Genomic DNA, 22712 nt, shown 5'->3' with positions numbered 1-22712 from the left:
AAAGAGTCAAATATTTATTTATTTATTTATTTATTTATTTATTTATTTATTTGATAGTTGTAGATGAACAGAATGCCTTTTATTAATTTTTATGTGGTGCTGAGGATCAAACCAAGTGCCTCACTCATGCTAGGCAAGCACTTTTCCAATGAATTACAGCCCCAGCCCAGAGTCAAATATTTATAAGTGTAAAGAGAACAGGGCAAATCCATTACCACTACAAGTATGTAGGTCATTAGTATGTCATCCACATATATGGAGGGTGGCAGTTTCCCATTATGTGTCAAGAGAAGAAGACTAATAACTTAGACCAGATGGGAGAGCTCTCCAGATGGCACCCAGTTGGAGTTAAACAGATTGACATGTCACATGTAGGGTCCCAGCTCTAGGTGTTGGATACATAATTGGCCGACTTGTACTTTATTTGTCAATCTCTGGTCCAAAACTAAGTTGTTTCAACTCTAGGGCAATTGACAGAGAAGACATGGAATACTCTCTTACCCCCAGAATTCCTTTTTTCCTTTCACTGGTTATAAATACCTCCATGCTATTATACTTGGCATGCTATATGCACATGGAGGTAGGAGTCCTAAAGCTCATTAGGAAAGGGACAGAGGCTTGGAGCATAGAGAGGACAGCATGGACCTGAAGCTGATAACAGTGGCCTTGTCCAGAATAGTGCATGGGAGCTTTCTTATCTCGCTTTGGCAGGAGGTGCTGTGGGCTTCCTGTGCGAAATCAGGAGCGAATGCTGCTTTCCTCTTGTTGTTCAGCTTCCTCCCCCCTCAAGACGGTTCCCAGCACAGTGATTATCTTTGCATCTTCAAACATGGCACAATCTACTTCCTTAAGAGCTTGATGTATTCTTAAAACTTAGACAAATTCCCCTCCCCCTAAATCTCTTTTCAAGTGTTGTTATATAGAGTTAGTCTCCTAAATGACATTCTATTTTTATGGTTCCAATTACAAAGAGGGAAAAATAACAGCCCCTAAATTAGAAAAGAGCCACAGATTCTGTCCTTTTCTTTTGGAAGACCCGGCAGTAAGTCAGGTATGGTTTCCATAGTAGGACCTGTGCAGTTTGTAACTATCCTTGGAGCTGTAGGCAAAGTGGGAGGTGGGGGGTCGGGGGAAAAGGAGAGTCCAGAGGTCAATAGACCCTAGTGAACTCAGTCAGTAGACTGTATTTCCCTTGGGAAATGCCTAGACTTGCTTTACTCTAACATGTTTCTTTGCATTTCCTGAGGATCAAGTATATGAATGTATAATCTTTGACTAAAGCCCCCTTATCTTTTTCATTGCTTTAACAAAGAGAATGAAATATAGAGCCTTCTCCTGCAGGTACAAGAGAACCTCAGGTGTCTAATGTCACAAGCTTAAGTGCACACACAAGTGTCTAATCCAGGTGTACACACATGTATACACACAGATTATATATACTCATGTATGCACTGAGGGCAGGGAAAGGCACAGATGTTACAGTCCAGAAAATAGAGAATACTTATAATAAAAAACAGGGCAAACTGACTTTTATATAATGATTTATATAAATCTTTTAATCATTTATTTAATAATAAAACTGTATTATTAAAATGTTTCCAATAAATGAGAAAATATATAATTTAAGTTTTCTCTACTAATAAAGGAGGATTAAAATGTTCACTTCTCTTACCTGACGATTTTAAAGAATAGCTAACAGGAATCAAAGAAATTTCTTAAGAAATGGTCATACCTTCTTTTATATTTTAAATCTTATAATCTAACTGTAAAAACAGATATTTCTAAAAATATTTGGAGAAATCTGACATATGGATTGGGTACAAATACCAACATGGAATTGCTAATCCTATTAGGCATAAAAGTAGCATTGTGGTTACTTCAGAAAACATGCGTATTTTTTAGAGATATGCACTGAAGCACATAGGACCAAAATAATATGTCAGAGATCTGTTTTAAAATGTTTCACAAAAGGAAAAAATAAAAAGCAATAAGGGACAGATGAAGCAAATGTGGCAAAATTTTGATAAATGAAATCTCAATGATGGGGCTAGAGGTGTACCTCAGTTGTAGACCACCTACCTAGCCCTGGGCCCTGGTTCCATCCCCAGCACTACCCCCTTCTTCCCTGCTTCCCACCCCAACACACACTAAAAAACAAAACAATCTGGGTGACAGATACATGGCAGTTTCTCATATTATGCTCTCTACTTACCAATACATTTGAAAATAATAAAAACTCTTCATAGAAATATAACAGTACTTTATGCCTGTCTGTACATTTACAAATATTTATGGAATACTAATTACAGGCTAGTCCCTTGCTTAGCTATAAGGATAGGGTGAATAAGTAGACATGGCTACTCTAACTATTCCCACTGGGGCTTCAGAGCAGTAAGTGGCCACTGAGAAGGTAGTGAGTACTCTGCAGGAGGATGTTACAGGGCATATAACAAAGGAAGGGGTGCCTAGCATATCACATTAGACAGTTTAACATTCTGGGGCCCTCCCAGCTCAAAAACCACAGAGAGGAATAACTGAACTTTTTTTCTGACCCTCACAATCCCATCTATCCTGGCTTCTTTCTTTCTTTATCCTCCCACTTTCATTTTACATAAATCTTTACTGCTGTTGGCTACTTAAGATCAACCACTCATTCTTTCTGGAAATAAAGCTTTAAAATTCCTTCTGGTTTGAAAATCTCCAGAATTTGCAAAAAATGGGTAAAATTGAGACAAGCAAGATTTTTGATCACCAAAAGTTCTAGTTCAGAAGGTAAGAATACAAAATGATGAAATATTTAAAATAAAAAGAAATTTCATGGACTCTAATGATAACATCAACAACCTTATTTTATAATTAAACACTTGAGGCCTAAGAAGTTAAAGAGCTTGCCATGATACCCCAAGACTTGAAAAGAGATAGACTGAATTTAATAACCACTTCAAGATGTTTGTTTCCATATGCATTTAATTAATCCTGGAAAATTTTAGCAGTTCAACTGAATATTCTGACTAAAAGCCAGCCTTTTATAAGATGTGAAATGCTATTATTTCCTCAAAGTTTCTATTCATTAACATAACTTCACTCCCTCCCCGTGTCTGCATGTTACTTCCACTAGGAAAAAAAAATATAATCTGGATATTAATTTTTCTAATTTATGCAGTTTTCTTTAATATTTGGAACATGAAGGACTTACGGCAGCATAGTGCTGTTTTTTTCAATTCAAGTAAATACATTTGCTATTTTTAGAGAAGGAATATAGGAAAAAATCTAAGGAAAAGAAAATTCACATAAAATTTGTGATTTTGCTATCTAGGGACTTAGCCAATGGTTTTCATTTCACCATTAACTGAGCCACACTGCAAAGCAACGTTGTAATGACATACATTTTTTTTAATAGGTATGACTTTTGTTCCAATAATGAAGAATCCTTTATCCTGGATCCTGAAAGCAACATAGGAAACAGAATTGAGAGCATCACTCAGCGTACAGCAGTAATAGAAGGAAAGAATAAGGTACTGTTTGTAAAAATTAGCATTGGGATATTCTAAAAGTACACTCTCATCTGTCTGTTCTAAGAATGAGAAGCAATCCAAATGCTCAAACAAAATTCAGAGAGAGGAAAAACAGTATCTGAGATATGTCTTCATGAACATATATATTATTTAATCTGCTATAGTCTTTAACTGACCCCGATTCTAAGATAAGGAATATTCGTTCTTAATGGAATAGATGGTGTTTTCCTTTTGAAACCCATCCACATCAGCAGTTTTCAATCTTGGCTACAGGTTAGAATCCTCTACCAATTAGCATTACAGACAAATCTCTGGGGTGGAGCCCTGGACTCATCAAACTTTCTAGGATTCTAGGATGTAACCAGATCACTGACATACATAAAATAGGATTCCAATAAGCAAAAGCTAATACAAGACTAAGGCTAAACTTGAATGTTTCCATTTCACAAAAAATCATGTTTTCCCCTCTATATTTGCCAGGGCGAAGCCTAAGTTGGGATGTGCGAACATACACAGTCTATCAAGGTTCTTCAGCCTAATCGGGTCTAGCAGACATTTTTTTTCCTGCCATTCTTGGGCCATTCATTCCCTCTTCCCCCACACCCCAGCCTTGGCAATGGCTGACACCCTGTGAACCAGGCAAGTCTCAGTGGATTACAGACATAGTGACTTTTTCCCTGTGAACTAGTAAAGAATACACTTAAAAATCTGCCATCATCATGCACAGGGAGAGCAAAAAAAAAAAAGAAGAAGAAGAAGAAAAATCAAATAATCCCTTGCTGAAATGACCATATACATTAGAATAGATTGTTAATACACATGGCACTTTCTGCTGGAGTGTGGTGATACTTATACATTTATTCAGTCATATTCTTTGCATTAGAAGATGAAAAAGTAGATGCCTTCATTCTCCATGTAGGATTAACAATGACAACAAATATCTGTATGCTTCATTATGTAAAACCTTTTGATGTGCTAATGTCACCATCATTCTTTAACAAGCCAGAGTGGTTTTCCCCATTTTAAATATATGAACAACTGGGATGATGTTTAACCCAAAGCCACACAGCTTAAAAGGGTAAATAATAAGAAACTGAAACCAAAGTCTTTCTATGTGAAACCCAGTCGACTCTCACTGCTAAGTAAGCCAATACAGAAATTAAAGTGATGATGGCTTATATGACAATATCAACAGTAACAGATCTAGCAACATTTTTCTAGCTACAGCAGTAGTTGTACGTGGTTTATAACTTTTTTTAACACAAAAATGAGCAACGCTTATGCAGCCAATTTGGAAAGCAGTATGGAGATTTCTTGGAAAGCTGGGAATGGAACCACCATTTGACCCAGCTATTCCCCTTCTTGGTCTATTCCCTAAAGACCTAAAAAGAGCATGCTACAGGGACACTGCTACATCGATGTTCATAGCAGCACAATTCACAATAGCAAGACTGTGGAACCAATCTAGATGCCCTTCAATAGATGAATGGATAAAAAAATGTGGCATTTATACACAATGGAGTATTACTCTGCATTAAAAAATGACAAAATCATAGAATTTGGAGGGAAATGGATGGCATTAGAGCAGATTACGCTAAGTGAAGCCAGCCAATCCCTAAAAAACAAATGCCAAATGTCTTCTTTGATATAAGGAGAGTAACTAAGAACAGAGTAGGGACGAAGAGCATGAGAAGAAGATTAACATTAAACAGGGATGAGAGGTGGGAGGGAAAGCGAGAGAGAAGGGAAATTGCATGGAAATGGAAGGAGACCCTCAGGGTTATACAAAATTTCATACAAGAGGAAGTGAGGGGAAAGGGAAAAATAATACAAGGGGGAGAAATGAATTACAGTAGAGGGGGTAGAGAGAGAAGAGGGGAGGGGAGGGGAGGGGGGATAGTAGAGGATAGGAAAGGCAGCAGAATACAACAGACACTAGTATGGCAATATGTAAATCAATGGAAGTGTAACTGATGTGATTCTGCAATCTGTATACGGGGTAAAAATGGGAGTTCATAACCCACTTGAATCAAAGTGTGAAATATGATATGTCAAGAACTATGTAATGTTTTGAACAACCAACAATAAAAAAATTTAAAAAAAAAACATTCCATGACTGGAAAGCTGGGAATGGAACCACCATTTGACCCAGCTATCCCACTCCTCAGTCTATACCCAAAGGACTTAAAAACAGCATACTACAGGGACACAGCCACATCAATGTTTACAGCAGCACAGTTCACAATAGCTAAACTGGAGGGCCAACCTAGATGCCCTTCAGTAGATGAATGGATAAAGAAAATGTGGCATATATACACAATGGAATATTACTCTGCAATAAGAGAGAATAAAATCATGGCATTTGTAAGATAAATGGATGGAATTGGAGCATATAATGCTAAGTCAAGTTAGCCAATCCCAAAAAAACAAATGCCAAATGTCTTCTCTGATGTAAGGAGGCTGATTCATAGTTGGGTTGGGAGAGCAGCATGGGAGGATTAGATGAAGTCTAGACAGGGCAAAGAGGTGGGGGGGGGGGGAGGGAGAAGGCATGGGGGTAAAAAAGATGGTGGAATGAGATGGACATTATTACCCTAAGTACATGTATGAAGACATGAATGGTGTGAATATATTTTGTATACAACCAAAGATATGAAAAATTGTGCTCTATGTGTGTAATATGAATTGTAATGCATTCTGCTGTCATCTATAACAAATTAGAATTAATTTTTTTTAATTCCATGACTAGTATTGAGAGAGCAGTTTAATGCAATATTTAAATAAGATAAAATTCTATAAACTTGAAGGAATAACTTGGGTGATGCTACACTTTGGGGGAGAATAAAAACTATCTCAGTTTATTAGAAGTGGACAGCAAATCAGCTGTACTAGAAAATTTTTAAGACACCATTAGTAGTGTCTATTCTTTTGGCCTTTTCCTGACCATGTCAGGTAGATATACTGTTAACTGCTGGATATTTAAAACAAAAATTTACAAGTTAATTCCAGTGGTAACTTCTACTCATATTTTGGTATCTTATCAAAATATGCAATATGAAATAAATGGAAAACAAGAAAGCTATGTGAAATTTCTGATTACTTTAAACTATGAAGTAGCAACCTGACTCCATGTATAATACCTATAAAAAATGATAACAAAAGCTGACTAAGATCAAAGAACTTCCCCAATTTTCTCATGTATGCTTGGAACAGATATGTTGTCTTGTAATTTTGTAGTTAGGCAGAAGATTTTAAATGTAGACTTTTTTTTCTTCATACCAGGGATTGAACTCAGGGGCACTTATCCACTGGGCCACATCCCTAGCCCTTTTTATATTTTATTTTGAGACAGGATTTTGCTAAGTTGCTGAGGATCTTGCTAAGTTGCTAAGGCTGGCTTTGAACTTGCAATCTTCCTGCCTCAGCCTCCCAAGCCGCTGGGATTAAAGGTGTACACCACCACACCCACATGCACAAATCTGGTAATTATAACACTTGATCTGTACTACAGAGCCCCAGGGTCAAGCTCTGCCCCTATTTGTATAAATACTCTAAATCAGTTCACCACTCTCAACTAGGGGATCTCTCCCCAAAAAAGAATGGAATTAATCATATTTGCTCTACTTAGCTTCCTGTTATAAAGATGAGAAGCCCTATATATACAATATTATAATAAAATGACTACCATATTCACCCAAATGCAATTTACCAAACTGATTGCAATCATGCACAATGAAGGTTACCGTTAAACAATTCTTTGCATTAAAAAATCTTTTAATTCTCTTTCTAAACAAAGTCAAAATGTATATAGGGTATATATCCTACAAACAGCTATAATAGTAACACATTAGACTTGAAGAAAATTATTGATTTAATGTTCTGAATTTAGGCAAATTTACTAATTTTACTTTTAGCATTGACTGTCTTTTGGGGGGGCAGGGGGTATCTTTTATATGCCTTGTTATTTCCAAATCATGTGCAGTGTTCTTCACTTACTTTTAAACTGTACTTTTTATTCTGTAAATGTTTACAAAGTAAATTCAAGTTCCAATTTAGGTGGTGATGATTCCTTTATCTGCAATCACATATGTAGCATGCCCAGCAATGCTACTCTATAGGTCAGGCATAAGGGGGTTAGCACTAGTGCTGGGGCACTTGCTACATATTGGAGGGAGGGTTGTGTTTTGTTTTTTCGGTCTGTTTAACTCAAGGAAGGATATGAGGGAAATAAAAATGAATTTCCTTATTGGCAGATTTTGGCCAGATTTGTGAAATGTGAGTCATCAATTAGAGTGGCTAATAGCAGATGTAGAGTTTTCATATTGTTAAATGAGTTGCCAAATTCTTGGGTTCATGGATATAAAATAGGAAGTAAAAGGAATCCTGTGTTAGAAAAAACACACAGGAAAGACACATTGAAGCATTCTGAAAGGTGGGAGAATCATGACAATTTCAATGTAGAAACATTTCCATTGAAATCATTTGAGGGCCCATTGAGAAGTAGGTGTGTTGTATGTTGCAAATCTGAGACAGAAGCAGCAACTCTAATCACAGAATTACAGCTTGTGTTTCAGTTCCCACACAGCCCCCGGGTTAATTTTAGATTATTCTTTGACCTTTGTCCATCTACTTTTATTTCTCCCTGAAACGCTGCACGCTGAAACATCCCGAAATTAAAAAACACTGTTCCATATATAGATTTTTTAAAAACTAGTTACAGAAACTGGGCTGAATGACACATCACCCCATTCATTCAAATGACATTGTAGAAGCAAATTACTAATGCTTAGCAAAAGGGAAGGAAGGAAGGAACATGAAGAAACTCCAAACTTATAGTACTTGCCAGCAGTTTTCATGAGTGTTCCTGGGTCATACAGAACCCAGAGATTGGACTGGACAAGTCTGTTTCTAATATCCAAATCCTTGAGATCCTGGAAGAGCAAGTGGAAGCACCCCCAAATCAGAAGTCCCCCAAAGTATAAGTAGTAAATATAAAGAATGAAAAATGAGTTCTTTAAAAATGTAGAATTACATTGGATTGGAAACCTCACCAAAACCCTGCTTACCCCAAACTAACCAACAGAATTGAAATTTTTTAAATGTTAAGTTGATGTATTTGTCCTGTGTAATAAGGCACTGAACTTTTAAAAATATCTTTATCTTATTTATTTTTTATGTGGTGCCAAAGATGGAACCCAGTGCCTCACACATGTGAGGCAAGTGCTCTACCACTGACCTACAAACCCAGCCTGAGGCACTGAATTTTAAGTAGATGTGTGAAAGAATTGTTTCTTCTGATCTTCTGAGAGATCGGAACTTGGACATCCTAATTTTATTTTAGCACTTTTGCTTTCTTTCTTTCCTCAATCTTCTTTCATTTATTTTTAGTTGTGGAAAATGAAAACTAAACATGGAGATAATACAAGTAGATATCCTTGAGAATTTCTTTTGGTGTTCACTATAAAATAAATTATTAAAATTTCAAACATATGTTACAACTCAAATCCTTGGCACAGCTAGGAATAGTGATACATGCCTGTAACCCCAGGGATTTAGGAGTCTGAAGCAGGAGGATCAACAGTTTTAAGGCCAGCCTCAGCAACTTGGTAAGACTCTGTCTCAAAATAAAAAGGGCTGGGGGTAGCAAAGACCCTGGGTTCAATCCCCAGTACTGAGAAAAGAAACAATCTTTGGTACTTTCTCTTAAAGTATTAAGGTGATTGTATCACTTGCACTGGGCAAGTAGTTAATGACCTGGCTGGGGTCTGGCTCCTGACCTTGAGTTATCTCCTTCTGCCTCACTATGTCTAAACTGACTGGATGGGTTTGGATCCCACCTGTGACCTGATGTGAGAGAAAGTGTAATTGTTCACTATTTTCATTTTTCCCCTTTGAAATAGTAATATCCGCTTATGATCACTGGAGAACAGATCTGCCCCCTTTTAATTTTTTTATATATTTATTTTTTAGTTGTAGTCAGACACAATATCTTTATTTTATTTATTTATTTATTTATTTATTTTTATGTGATGCTGAGGATCAAACCCAGGGCCTCACAAGTGTGAGGCGAGCGTTCTACCGCTGAGCCATTACCCCAGCCCCTGATCTGCCTCTTTTAACAAAGATCAATGTGCTGACACCTACTGTCCTATGCAAAATTGTCTTCACACTCAGCTACAATTCACACTTGAGTTTTTTCTCCTGATCAGTTTATATTTTCAAATATCTTTTTTAATGAAAATGTTTAAATTTATAATTTGAAGATATACTGTTGGTAAAAAGAGATGTACTCTAGAAAAGAGATAATTTTTAATCAAGTCAATCATAGAATATACATTTCATCTCATTTTAAAATTTTCTTCAACTATAACCTTTTCACTCACCAATCACATTTTCAAACCACACAACATTATAACAGTTGAAAAACATCTTGCAGCTTATGTAAAATGCTATCAAAGAAGGAAAACAGCAATTCTGTACATGGAGCATTTAGCTTATGTGACCCAGCTCTGCTGATGAAAGGAAGTATTCTCAATGAAAAACCCAAAGTGTAGACAGAACTTACCAATAGATCTATGTTATTCAATTTTAAAAGTTTTAAGCTGAGAAGCAATGTGGTACAGAGACTGAGGCACTAGAGTTAGAAACATGGAGCATAAGTTCGACCCAAGACCCAAGCTACTCTGTGGTCTTGTGCATGTTGGGGTGAATCACTTAACCTCTATAAACCTCAGATGTCCCATTTGTCAAACAGGGTAATGCACTCATCTCATAGGTATGTAATGAGGATTAAAGAGATAATGCTATATGCCATACAGTGTGCAAAGGCACTTTAGAAGCAAGGACCACATAAGGTACTCAGAAACAAAGAAAAAAATGTACATTTCCATTATTTTCTACTTCTATTTTAAAAGAAACTTTGGTGAGGGACATTCTGGAGTAGGCCTGATTATAGAGAAGATATCTGGTTTTGGAAGGCATCATTAAAAGAAGAAAGATTTGAATACATTCCTATCTTCATGGTTCTTCATATAACAGATTCATATCACCTCTGGTACCATAACTTTATTTTCTGATTATACCAAAATCATGACTTCTGTTGGAGCCTTGATAATGGCTACTGCCAGACTATCTGCACAGGTTTAAACATGCCAAATGTGCACATGTGAATTGACTTTTCCATGTAATGAAATTCAGTTCTTGTTCTTGGTTGCTCTGAGTTGAATGAAATGAAAATCTTTTAAATAGAAGCTCTAACATGACTTACAGATGCAGGTAACTGCTATCTGAAATTTCAAACATTGCCAAGTGGACAGAATTAGGTTTTCCACTTATTTAATGAACAATACATCTGAAAATCTAAGTTTCTACTTAGGTAACTTAGGATAAACACTTGAGAACATACTTCATGAGAAAAACAGTGCCCAAGCTGACACATGCAGAAGGCTTCACATGAGGTCCTTGTTTCTGAACCTGTTGCAGACGACCTTGAAGCATCTGAGCCCAAGATTCCTGAGACAACATAAGGCAGTCGGAATCTTACTTGATGATCTCTACTGCCCTTCCAGCTACCACCAGCTAACAGTTCCTTTCACATTGCTGTCTATGTCTCCTCTTCTAATAACTTCCATTTTTTCTCATGATAAAAAAGAGATGGCTATCAGAATTTTTTATTTCCTTCCTCTTATCAAGATTACTAACAAAAATAAGAAAAGCTCTCTTTCCAACTACTCTCTCTGTTATTTACCTAATACAGTGTTTCTTCTTGAAAGAGAGAATATATATATTTGATCTTCAAGTATGGCAATTATTCTCCATCATCTTAAAAGTTGTTAAGAGTAGTTGAATGAAATGAACTACTGTGTCATATTCATCTCTGTCTCCATGGTAATATCTAGGCAATCTGATGATCGCTCAATAAATGTCTGCTAAATTGAATGAAAAAATGCCACATATTGCCGACATTTTCATTACCAATAATTTCAATAATACACAGAGAATATATGGGTAAATGTAATGAAGCAGATACACCAACATTTAAAAGAGAAAGCATTTAGAAAAATTTAAAGCAATGAGTTTGCTGGCTAAAAAAATTAAAAGCATGGTTTTAGTCTTCATGGTCTGTAGATTAAAGACAGAAATACCTTAATTTATTAGATGGGATAACAGACCACAAATAAAGTGCTTAGTATATTCCTTAGCAATTCAAAATGTTAGGACCCTTCCCAATAACCAAACCACTTGTGGAATATGTTCACCACCTGAGAAAAAGTCCTTCATCACATTTTAGCCTATGCATTACTGTAGCTTTTAAGTCACCTCACTTCAGCTAGGACACCTGATCAGTACTGAAGCATCAGCATTGTCCCTCTAATTACATATCCCATAACCAGTTATTTGTGCAAAGATTTATAAGTAACTGGATCAACTTGTGTTTGTATGCATGTGTGTGTAATTTTAAGTATGATAAACTAGCTTTTTTATGTACAATATATATTACTTGTTTAATCAAGGATGTGTTAAATTTAAGAATGTTCAACAACTTGTCTCATTATGATTTTTTTCCTTATGAGAATGCCATTCTTCAAGCTGTCTAAAATGATGTTTCATTATTTTTCAGGCATCACAGTTTAAAAAGTACTTTCAAGTTCATACAAACTTGACTATTGTTTGTTTAAGAACAAAATTGTCAAATAGCACTAAAATCTAGTAAAACTGCACTGAATTCATCATTTATATTTTAATGTTCTAGATTACAATTGAAAGAACTGAGAAATTATGTAATTTACAACACACACACACACACACACACAAAATTTCAGTAAGCTTTTTAGCCTCTCATCTCCTTCAGTACCATTTGAAGGCTGCATCCACATAAAAGATATGGTTCAGCCAAACTTTCTCTTCTGTCCTTGCTTACTTAATATACCCTATACAGAAACAAACACAGAAAAGACCTATTTCGAGCTGGCATCCATGCTCTGAGCTCACCCAAACAAGGGAAGGACTTGGCCTCACCTGTTCCTTTTATTGACATGGAACTGACCACCTCATAGAGTGGGACGTGCAGTCCCACATCTCAGCTTAAGGTCTATAATTGTTATGCCAGCAACACAAGATAAGCCTGAAACCCTCGTACGAGTCGGATGTCATAGGCCCCGGTCTCCTGAGGACCTGCTTTCCTGTTATTTTTCCATTCTTGTTGGGGCTCAGCAAGGGGAGAGCTTCATAGTAACCACCATTCATACAATACTGTCTTTGTTAAATGAATGAAATAATGGAATCATTTCAATCTTCTGAAGTTGCTTAGAGGGGTGGGGATGTAACTCAGTGAAAGCGCTTGCCTAGCATGCACAAGGCCCTGGGTTCAACTCCTAGCACCACCACCTGCCAAGATAAAAAGTTGCTTAGAGATGTTCAAGTATCTTTTCCTATTGCTAAAGTTTCTTTTTCTTTTTGCAGACGGCTAGCACCTTAGTTGTGGCTGACTCTAGAATTTCTGGAATCTATAGTTGCATGGCATCCAATAAAATAGGGACTGTGGAAAGAAACATAAGCTTTTATATCACAGGTAAGCCACACATCATATGCCCATGAAAACAGCCTGATGATCTCAGTCTCTCCTCAATCCTGTTATCCTGTTTGCTTTTAGTACACTTATAGCTTGATTATAAAAAAAAAAAAAAAAAAAAAAAATTCCATAGAACTGTCAGCTTTGAGTACCTTCATCCTTGCTCTCAGGAATAGAATTTTACAACATCATTGGCTCTCCTAAAGAGTTATTTCCCTGAATTCTCTTTTAGAGTTATTTGTGTGTGTCTCCCTCCCAGACTGGATTCCAAATTTGGGATCTTGTATGTACATTTAAGAACACCCTTCAGCACAGGGTCTGACACATACTAATTGTTCATGTTCAGTAACAGTCAAGGAAACCAGTTATTAATACTTATGATGATTTTTTTTAACCTATAAGCTAATCATTGCACAACTTACATAATTTATCCTTTGGGGGAAATGATGGTCTCCTGTAGAAATCTGAAACAGCTTCATTAATAATTAATGAGCTATTTTTTTTACAGTATTTAAGAATTTTTAGTTTTAAATATGATAGTCTCTGAAAATCTCCAAATCTCCAAGGTACAAAAATGGCATTCCCTGTGCCCCTTTGTGGGTACAGGAAGGAAATAAGTAACTCAAAGTATAAAAACAATTGCCTGGCTCCACACTCCCCAATTTCTGAGGAAACATGGGCAGTCTGCCAACTCTCGGGAAACATTGCAGTACATGGGGCAAGTGGCACAAAATTGCCTACGATCTCCAGAAAGAAACAGGCAGGACTAATTTTCATGAGACAGTTGGACTGTCGGGTGACAGAAACCTTTTGGCAAGTTAGTCAAGTCCCAGAGAAGCTGGGCCATGGGAGACATTGAATTTCCAGATCCTGAGCACTCCAGATGAAAAAAACAGGGTCTAGACAGGGGAAAAGGTCCATGGCAGGGCCACTCTAGACCAAGTCAGTCCCTGTCTTCTCACCTATGGAAGTGGAAGGGAAAGCAGTTTGCATCCCTTCCAAGCATGGAAAGGGCCCTTCCAAGAGATAGATTCTGACAGGGATTTCACACAGGCTGAGTCTCTAATAAATCCAGATGATCTGAACTAATTTAATCCAAAGATTTGTATTGTCTTTTAAATTTAGTTAGAAACAAGTTACCATTTAAACTATGTGTCTGATTCAGAGTACAAAAGATGGAGAAATTCCTGTTTTGCTCTGAATATTCAGCAAGTTTGCAACAGTTTAATGAGCACTATTAAACAACACACTAAAACTGAGCACTAAGCTCTTTAAGGCATATCAGTGAAGCCCTATCTTTCTAGCAGACAGTTCTAAGACTGAGCAAATGAAGAAATGTTAAAAAAAAAAAAATTTACATGTATCCCTGTATCAAAATGTCTGTGCAGAAGTGATCTGAAGGATGAATTTACTCTAGAGGCATTGCTGTCCAATAGAGATAAGCCACAGATATAAGTAAAAGTTTTCTAGTAACCACATGTTTAAAAAGTGAAATTAGAGGAGAGAGAAAAATAGAAGTTCACTGGATTAGACAAAGAGGAATGAAGGGAAGGGGAATGGGAATAGGAAAGACAGTAAAATGATCAGACATAACTTTCCTATGTTCATATTATGAGCATACAACCAATGGAACTCCACATAATGTACAACCACAAGAATGGAGTATAACTCACTCTAATTATGATCCCATGTATGTATGATATGTCAAAATACACTCTGTCATCATGTACATCTAAAACCAAATAAAAAAATTAAAAGTGAAATTAACTTTATTTAATCTAGTATATCCATAACATTGTAATTTCAATGTGTAACCAACATTTAGAGGGTTCTGGAGATTAAACCCCCAAAGCCTTGTGTATGCTAAGCATGTGCTCTGCCACTGAGTTAGAACCTAGTCCTGTGACCACCATTTTAAAAATATAACACTACTTAAGTTTTTAAATTTTAATAACTTTAAATAAAATAATCTGAATAAAATTCAGGTCTTTAGTCATTCTAGCCACATATATATATATAGTTCTCAAAAGCCACACATGGCTAATGGGTACCATATTGGCCAGTGTAGCTCTAAACCTCCGGGAAGGAAGTAGGATTTGAGAGGCCCTGGGTAGGGGTAGAATCTGAATAGGTAGAGGGAAGAGGTCAATCTGCCTTGATGTTTTGAAAGCCAAGGCAAGAGTGCTAGCAGAGGCCCACAAATCATTGGTCTAACCACTGACATGTTCTAAATCAAACCAAGAGGCTGTTACATATTTTTAAACTTCCTATGGACAAATATACTTTCACAAGGACCCAAAAGGCCAGCACAAGCTTAGAAACCTGGTACTATTCAGAGTGGTGGAGTAGACTGCAGCAGTACCTAATGGCACAGAAAGACTGGCTGACCCATTGCTTCTTTCCACCCCTGAATGGGCCCCACACAGCTAAAGACCATGCTCCTCCCGTGTGTGGTCTCTCAGCCCGCCCCCACACTTGCCCATGCCCCTCACAAACAATCTTCCTTGTCTACTTCTCAGATGAACCTAGAGGTGTACACACTGACAATCAGTCTGATCTCAGGAGCCCAGTCCTAGGGAAGAGAGAGGCTAAGTCAACCTGGAAGCAGATTTAGGATAAGCTTTTTGGGGAATTTTAAGATCCCAAGGACCAAAAGCATGATATAGGCGTGGAGTAACATGGGCTCTGGGTGGGTATAGAATACCAGATTCTTCACAATGTAGGGAGGGGTACAACCAGAAGACACCCATCAAAAGGCCCAGGACAGAGACCCTGCTTACCGGAGCCTGAGCATAGCACTAGAAGAAGATGTGCTAAGAGTGGAAGGGGAAGGCCCACTCCCTTCCTTCAAACATACCTGCTAGAAGCTCTCAGTACTTTTGCTCTAGAAATTCAAGAGCTTTAATCTTAAAATTGAACATGAGTTTAGGCAATCCAGCCTCCCTTCCCACCCACTGCCTAGACTATCCTTTCTCCAAATAATTCTTTACTATCAGTCCTACGAAGTTTTAGTTTGAATTGGTAATAGTTGATTAATTTGCTTACATTCTTCATTTATTTTTAACCAATTATCTTTTTTTATTTGTTCTTTTTAGTTATACACAACAGTAGAATGTATTTTGATATATCATACATACGTGATAGTATAACTTCCCATTCTTGTCATTATATATGACGTGGAGTTACACTGGTCATATATTCATATATGAACATAGAAAAGTTATGTCTGAGTCATTTTCCATCTTTCCTATCTTTGTCACAAGATATATTTTCACTAGAGATGAGGCAAAATAGTCTTAGAAATAATACACTTAACATGTTTATTTTTCTGAAAAAAAAATTATTTGCTCAATGTTAATCCTTAAAGGAGCATCTTGAAAGAGATGTCTAAAAATTTAATGCTTTAAAGATCTAGATTTGGATCTCTATTGATCCTCCTTTCAATCTTATGGCCCTGTCTTGAAATACAGTAATAACTTTGCCTTCCAAATTGATGAAAACTGGCTAACTGTGGTCGTTAGCATCCTTGACTGTTTCAACTCCAAATTTTGGCACACATTTGTACATGGCATCTGCTTGAAATAAACAAAACTTTATAATAACCATTCACTTTCTTTTTAGAGAATATTATTCCTGTTCTTCAATGAAAGAAAAACCTATATTTCTAACAAATGAGATCTCCTTCATCCTTTTAAATTTCTTATATTTGTCTCTTTCATGAATTTAATCCACATCTGAGCCAATCAAGTCAAAATGTCTATCCCCTAATGTACTCCTTAATGAACATTACTCATTCACCTAACCCTAGGTATAATGTCTCTTCTGAGCAAGAGTTGATTCTTCTCTATGACACCTTGTAAGACTCCATGGATGTGCCTTATGTTAGATGGATGGGCATTATTTGGTGATGACTATGAGTGTACTGAATCTGCAAAAGATACTGAAGTGTGGGAAGATTTCTTGTTTTCACTTGGAGGGTTAAAAGGCAATTCTTTCTTGGGTCTGTTTTTGTACTCAGGCTAAAAAAAATCAACATGAATTAAGGGGAAAATCCCTCTGGGTTCATTAAGCAGTTGCGGACACTTTATTTATGATCTTCCATGGATCAAAAGAGAATACCAAAGGGGTTATATTGAGAAATAGATAATCCTATCTAAGGCTGCCTGACTTAAACCAAATTACTTTAGTAACTGTGTCCCTCATACAAGAAACAGACCTCTAAATGGATTTGGTGCTTTTCTTTTCCTCTGTGTGTGTTTTTACAGTTTTGCTGGCACTCAGCATGACTATGGGTGTGTGAGCAGTTACTGAGGGTGAAACAGGAACAGCGGCTGCCTTATCTCCCTGGTTTCCCAATGTCACTAAATGCATTTTATTTTGAGATTCCTGGTGGTGCTTGGCAAAGATAAACAAAATCTTCCATCAGGAAACCTGTGAGCTATTTCCACAGGAAGTTTCAAATCACTAAAGTAAATAGAAACTCTCTACATGATCTCAATGGTGTTACTGGGCTCATTTGGGTTTTACCTACCAGGATGAGAGTCCTTATAAATGGAAAGTCCGTGATCTTTTAAGAGATGATCTGATTGCAACCAGTGCAAAGTACCTCTGCTCTAGTATCCGTGTAACTTTGATGGCTGATATTTTACTCCTCATACTTGGAAAATGTCCAAAATGTAAAACGATGATGAATTAGAACAGCTATTTCTGACACCTTATTGTTAAGTTGAAAATGACTGTCAACTGCTCCTGCATCTTCTGGCACGTTCTTAGATTTTCATTTTAGAGCAGGAAAACCACTACTAATCTCCTCTCTTGTCAGCCACTGACAACTTCATAAGCCACTGTTATCCCCCATTCCCAGGTTTCAAATGAATACTTTGGCATTTCTTCAGACGTGACACTTTATAATAAAGCCAAAGCCCAGAAAAATCAGAAAAACAAGCAAAGTGAGATTTAGGAAAGAGTTGATATGATATCTAATTTTGGACTATTGTCCCCTTAAGGTTTAAAGGTTTCTTTATAGCTTTGTGTGCAAAGGATAATAATAATAATAATAGCATAACAGTGCTTTTCATCTTCAAAGCACTTTGTAAAATGTTGGCCCAAATTCTTTGCTCAAATATAGATACACCACTAGTAACAAGTAATGGGAGGGTTTTGAGAGCAGGTCAGTTCAGGACCAGTAGCCAATGGTTTTTTAAAATCCTCAGTAAAATGGTCCAGAATGTCAATAAGGAACTCACAGCCTAAAAGCAAAATGCTGGTCTTAGTAGAAATGCTGAGGAGAGCACACAGATTATCACTAAAGTAACTTAGAGAAGAAGGTAAGCCAGGAATTGACACTGGAGAAGAAATGGCTTTTAGTGACACAGTCACTTTCAGAACATATTTAAAATGTTTTTGAATGTTTTGAACAACCAACAATAAAATTAAAATTAAAAAAAATAAATAAAAATTAAAAAAATAAATAAATAAATAAATAAATAAAATAAAAATAAAATGTTTTTGAGAGTAAATGTGACTTTTTTTTTTTTTTTTTGAGCTGCTGGGGATTGAACCCAGGGCCTTATGGGTGGTAGACAAGTGCTTTATCACTGAGTATAGCCCCAACCCTAAATCTTTTTTTTTTAATTAATTAATTTATTTATTTTTAGTATTTTCTTAGTTGTAGTTGGACACAATATCTTTATTTATTTTCGTGTGGTGCTGAGGATCGAACCCAGTGCCTCACATATGCAAGACAGGGTGCTCTACCACTGAGCTACAGCCCCAGCCCAAAATCTTAATTTTTTAAATTATTTTTGCCATCTTTGGAGTTTGGCAACTCTTCCAGTGATTTTTTAAAAATTGTTCTTTTCCATTTTTGAAACCTGAAATTTTCAGAAGAAATCTTTGCTCTTTATGTCTGAGTAGGGCCACCACCATAAAGGGGGCCTAGCTTTCTTCTAGTCCACAGTGCCAGCAAAGAGTGAGGATACTGCTGGATCAGCAGCTTGTCACTGGCAAAGGGTAGGGCAAATACCTACAACTTCCCATGCTTATTTGTAAGCTATTTTGGTCAAGTTTGCCCATACATCTATCTTTGGGTTTAGTGCAAATTGCTCTTATGTTAATTCACACTATTTTGCCCACTTCAAATGGGTATAGCTCAGTGGGAAAGCACTTGCCTTGCAAGTGGGATTCCATCCCCAGCAAAAAGTGTCCACTTACCAGTAGGAGGACTGTATATAATTTAAAAAGTGGGAAACAAGGTTATCATACCAAGTTGGAAAAAAACATTCCACTGTGAAAAGCAACTTCAGGCAAATAAGGAAAAAGTGCCTTCCTAATAAACTGTCCCTGATTTGCTTTTCCTATCTCACTTCTTAGAGAATGAGCTTACTTGGTCTCCCTGTTCTGTTAAACCAGTTCCCCTAAAATAAAAAGACAAATACTCATCCTTTTTAATGCTAATGCTGAAAGAATTTGTGTAGGAACAATTCTTAAGATCTTTGACTATCTCATTAGGTGACACTGATTTTTCTACAATTTTTCTGAAATTCTTCATTTTTATTTTATAGATGTGCCAAATGGGTTTCATGTTAACTTGGAAAAAATGCCTACAGAAGGAGAGGACCTGAAACTGTCTTGCACAGTTAATAAATTCTTATACAGAGACATTACTTGGATTTTGTTGCGCACAGTAAACAACAGAACAATGCATCACAGTATCAGCAAGCAAAAAATGGCCATCACTAAAGAGTACTCTATTACTCTTAACCTTATCATCAAGAATGTATCTCTGGAAGATTCGGGCACCTATGCCTGCAGAGCCAGGAACGTATACACAGGGGAAGAAATCCTTCAGAAGACAGAAGTTATTATTAGAGGTGAGCACTGCAACAAAAAGGCTGTTTTCTCTCGGATCTCCAAATTTAAAAGCACGAGGAATGATTGTACCACACAAAGTAATGTAAAACATTAAAGGACTCATTAAAAAAGTAACAGTTGTCTCATATCATCTTGATTTATTGTCACTGTTGCTAACTTTCAGGCTCAGAGGAGATGCTCCTCCCAAAATGAGTTCGGAGATGATAGGAGTAATTATGAGAGCCCCCCAGGTGCCAGCTTGGGGCTCCCCGTTCAGGCTGAGGGCTTTGCCCTCTGGGGCCGACCTGGTGCACGTTTGGATTTGGAGGATCCCTGCACTGCAATCTCTGTTTTTCGCTCTTGCTGTCTTCTCCTGCCTGATAAACAACAACTTGGGACTGATCCTTTCCTTCCACTTTGATGCCAACCTCTTTTTACTTTTAAGTTGTGAAGCTGCACAAACTGAATAACTTAAACAAATGCTGGTTTCTGCCAAAGATGGACATGAATAAGTTAATTTTCCAGTTCAGAAATGAGTATCATTGAATTTGAGACTCTGTTGGACTTCTGCATGGTTTTATTTTATACTATTTCATCTGCTCTTGATTTGTAAATAGCACCTGGAAAGCAAGGTGTAATGCGTATTTATTTGAAAATGCTTCTTGTTTTTTCTTACATTAAGCACGTTGATCTTAAACTGGAGTTTCTAAAATGGGCCCTGGGGGTGCAAGATGTTGGAATAATTCAAAGAAAGTAAAGCTTGGCACAGTGTTTATTATGAAAGTCCACTTAAATCAACCACCCCCTCTCTCACATACTTCCAGGTCATATTCATTATGCTGTTAGTACTGCAGGAACAAGTCCAGCAACTAGTCACTACCCCAGACTGGACTAAACAGCCACTAGCAGCACTTGAAAATGCACCAAGCCTTCGTTTTAAATATCTGTGTCTCCCTCTTATTCTTTTAAAGAACTCTATTATGTTGAGGTGATGGCATTCAAAGGTGGTCCTTATATTTATTTAAAGAAATAAAAGCTACTGTAACCAGAGAGTTAATGCATTCTTCTAAATGTCAATTGAAAATCTATCCATTATGAAATATGATATATCAAGAGCTTTGTAATGTTGTGAACAACCAATAAAAAAAGCCCATTTTCCCCATATGCAAAATGTTAATTGGATTTTTATGAGGATTAAGAAATGGCAAAACCACAGAAACAGAATCAGTCATTTAAAAATACATGCCATTTCTTTTTTAAAACAAGACAGATTATTATCTCTTGCTTTAAGCTTGCATTTTAGGGGGAAATGAATTTTTCATTAATTTAATATACATTGTTCTGTTGTTTTCATTTATGATTAATTATTACATGTGACTTGCATGAACTACAAGGGAAAAAAAATAAAACTATAATGACCAAAATAGCCATGGCTGAGAAACAGTGGCTGGGCAGTTCAATAGGAGGTGACAATATGACAACTTTTCAAGCTTGGGAACTCACCAGCCTGTTTCCTCCTTTAGGTAGTAGACTCTGTCCCACGGCTAAACTTGTCTTTCACGTGGGAATTGCTTTTGTCAAGTGTGAAAGAGTAAACAATAGCATTTCCCCAGAATGCCAGTTTTATGGAGCCCCAAATGCTCTGAAAACAATTAGTAACCTGGAAGTTGTCAGCCCAAAGGAAAGAATAATCAATTGTATCTTGAAATTTTACCTATGGCTCTTTGGCCTGGTCTCTTTGTTCATTATAAGTCAGTGTGTTCCTTCAGGAAACAATGCCAAACAGAACTTGGGGGCCTTGGTTTTTATGAAAGCTAAAAAAGCAAATGAAATAATTTAGGAATTACTTATGAAAATGATATATTGGACATGCAAAGCCAACCATTTCCTTCCCCTTACTCCAGTTTTTGTGGGGAGGGGAAGATGTTAGTATTCCAAGAGATGATTTTCCAAAAAAAAGAGAGAAAAAAAAGAATTTCATAGACTAATTAATTGTTCACTATGTAATTAATCTTCCAGACAGCTGTTTTTTAGAAAAGAAACTAACTGGGTGAATTTTGCTTTTTGTTACATCTAAGGGTATGAAATGAGGTGAGGATAATAGAGGGGAAAAAGAGAAAGAAAGAATAATTGGTGGAATAGGGGTATGAGGCTGGTTCCTTAGACCCCATTCCAAATGGAGAAAAGAAATTATATATTTATAGGACCTGGGAAATCTCTGGGGCCATAATACTGAAAAGAACCACCACCACCTGGTAGGCAGCTATCTTTGGCTACTGATAACCAGAAGAAATATTCTGTTAATTCCAATTTTCTCAGTTTAACAGGACCAGTTGTACTTTGTTAAATTCTGGAAAGCAGGTATCTATTTCCATCGAGTACACATGGGTTCAATGTACTTTTCTTAAAATGTCAAATCAGATTATTACAGTATATAAAGTAGAAAATTAACAAAATATGACTCCTGGGTTGGGTCGTCATTTGGAAACTAGCCAAAAAATGAGACATTTAACACAGGGCAACATTTTTTCCAGAAATAAATCCTAACACTGTATGTTTCAGAATGTTTATATGAACCTTGTATTTAATTGAGATTTCCATGTTAATTCTGCAGCTTTTTGGCTGCTTTTATTGTCTTATGTTTGTGTCATAAATAGGGCCTTTGGGGATTCTTTAAGACATGTATGTTGAAATAAAATGTTCTCTTCTATATAAGAATTGTTTTCAAATACATCTGTCAGGGAAGTCCAAATCTGTCTGTGTTGATGATTACA

The 22712-nt window shown here is 36.7% G+C and overlaps 1 protein-coding gene across 1 annotated transcript in view; it reads left to right on the top strand.

Annotated features, from left to right (window-relative positions):
- The window catches only part of FLT1 (fms related receptor tyrosine kinase 1), a 169955-nt gene that overhangs the window by 72059 nt on the left and 75184 nt on the right, over positions 1-22712 (top strand). Inside the window, exons 11-13 of the mRNA XM_081300650.1 lie at positions 3401-3515; positions 12978-13086; positions 19650-19958. Coding sequence (XP_081156776.1) covers positions 3401-3515; positions 12978-13086; positions 19650-19958 — 533 coding nt within the window. The remainder of the gene's footprint in view (positions 1-3400; positions 3516-12977; positions 13087-19649; positions 19959-22712) is intronic.

Source organism: Spermophilus citellus (genome assembly GCF_964194105.1).
Source record: "Spermophilus citellus genome assembly, chromosome: 1".
In the NCBI taxonomy this organism is placed as follows: Eukaryota; Metazoa; Chordata; class Mammalia; order Rodentia; family Sciuridae; genus Spermophilus; species Spermophilus citellus.
This window is presented reverse-complemented; position numbering and strand designations above follow the sequence as displayed.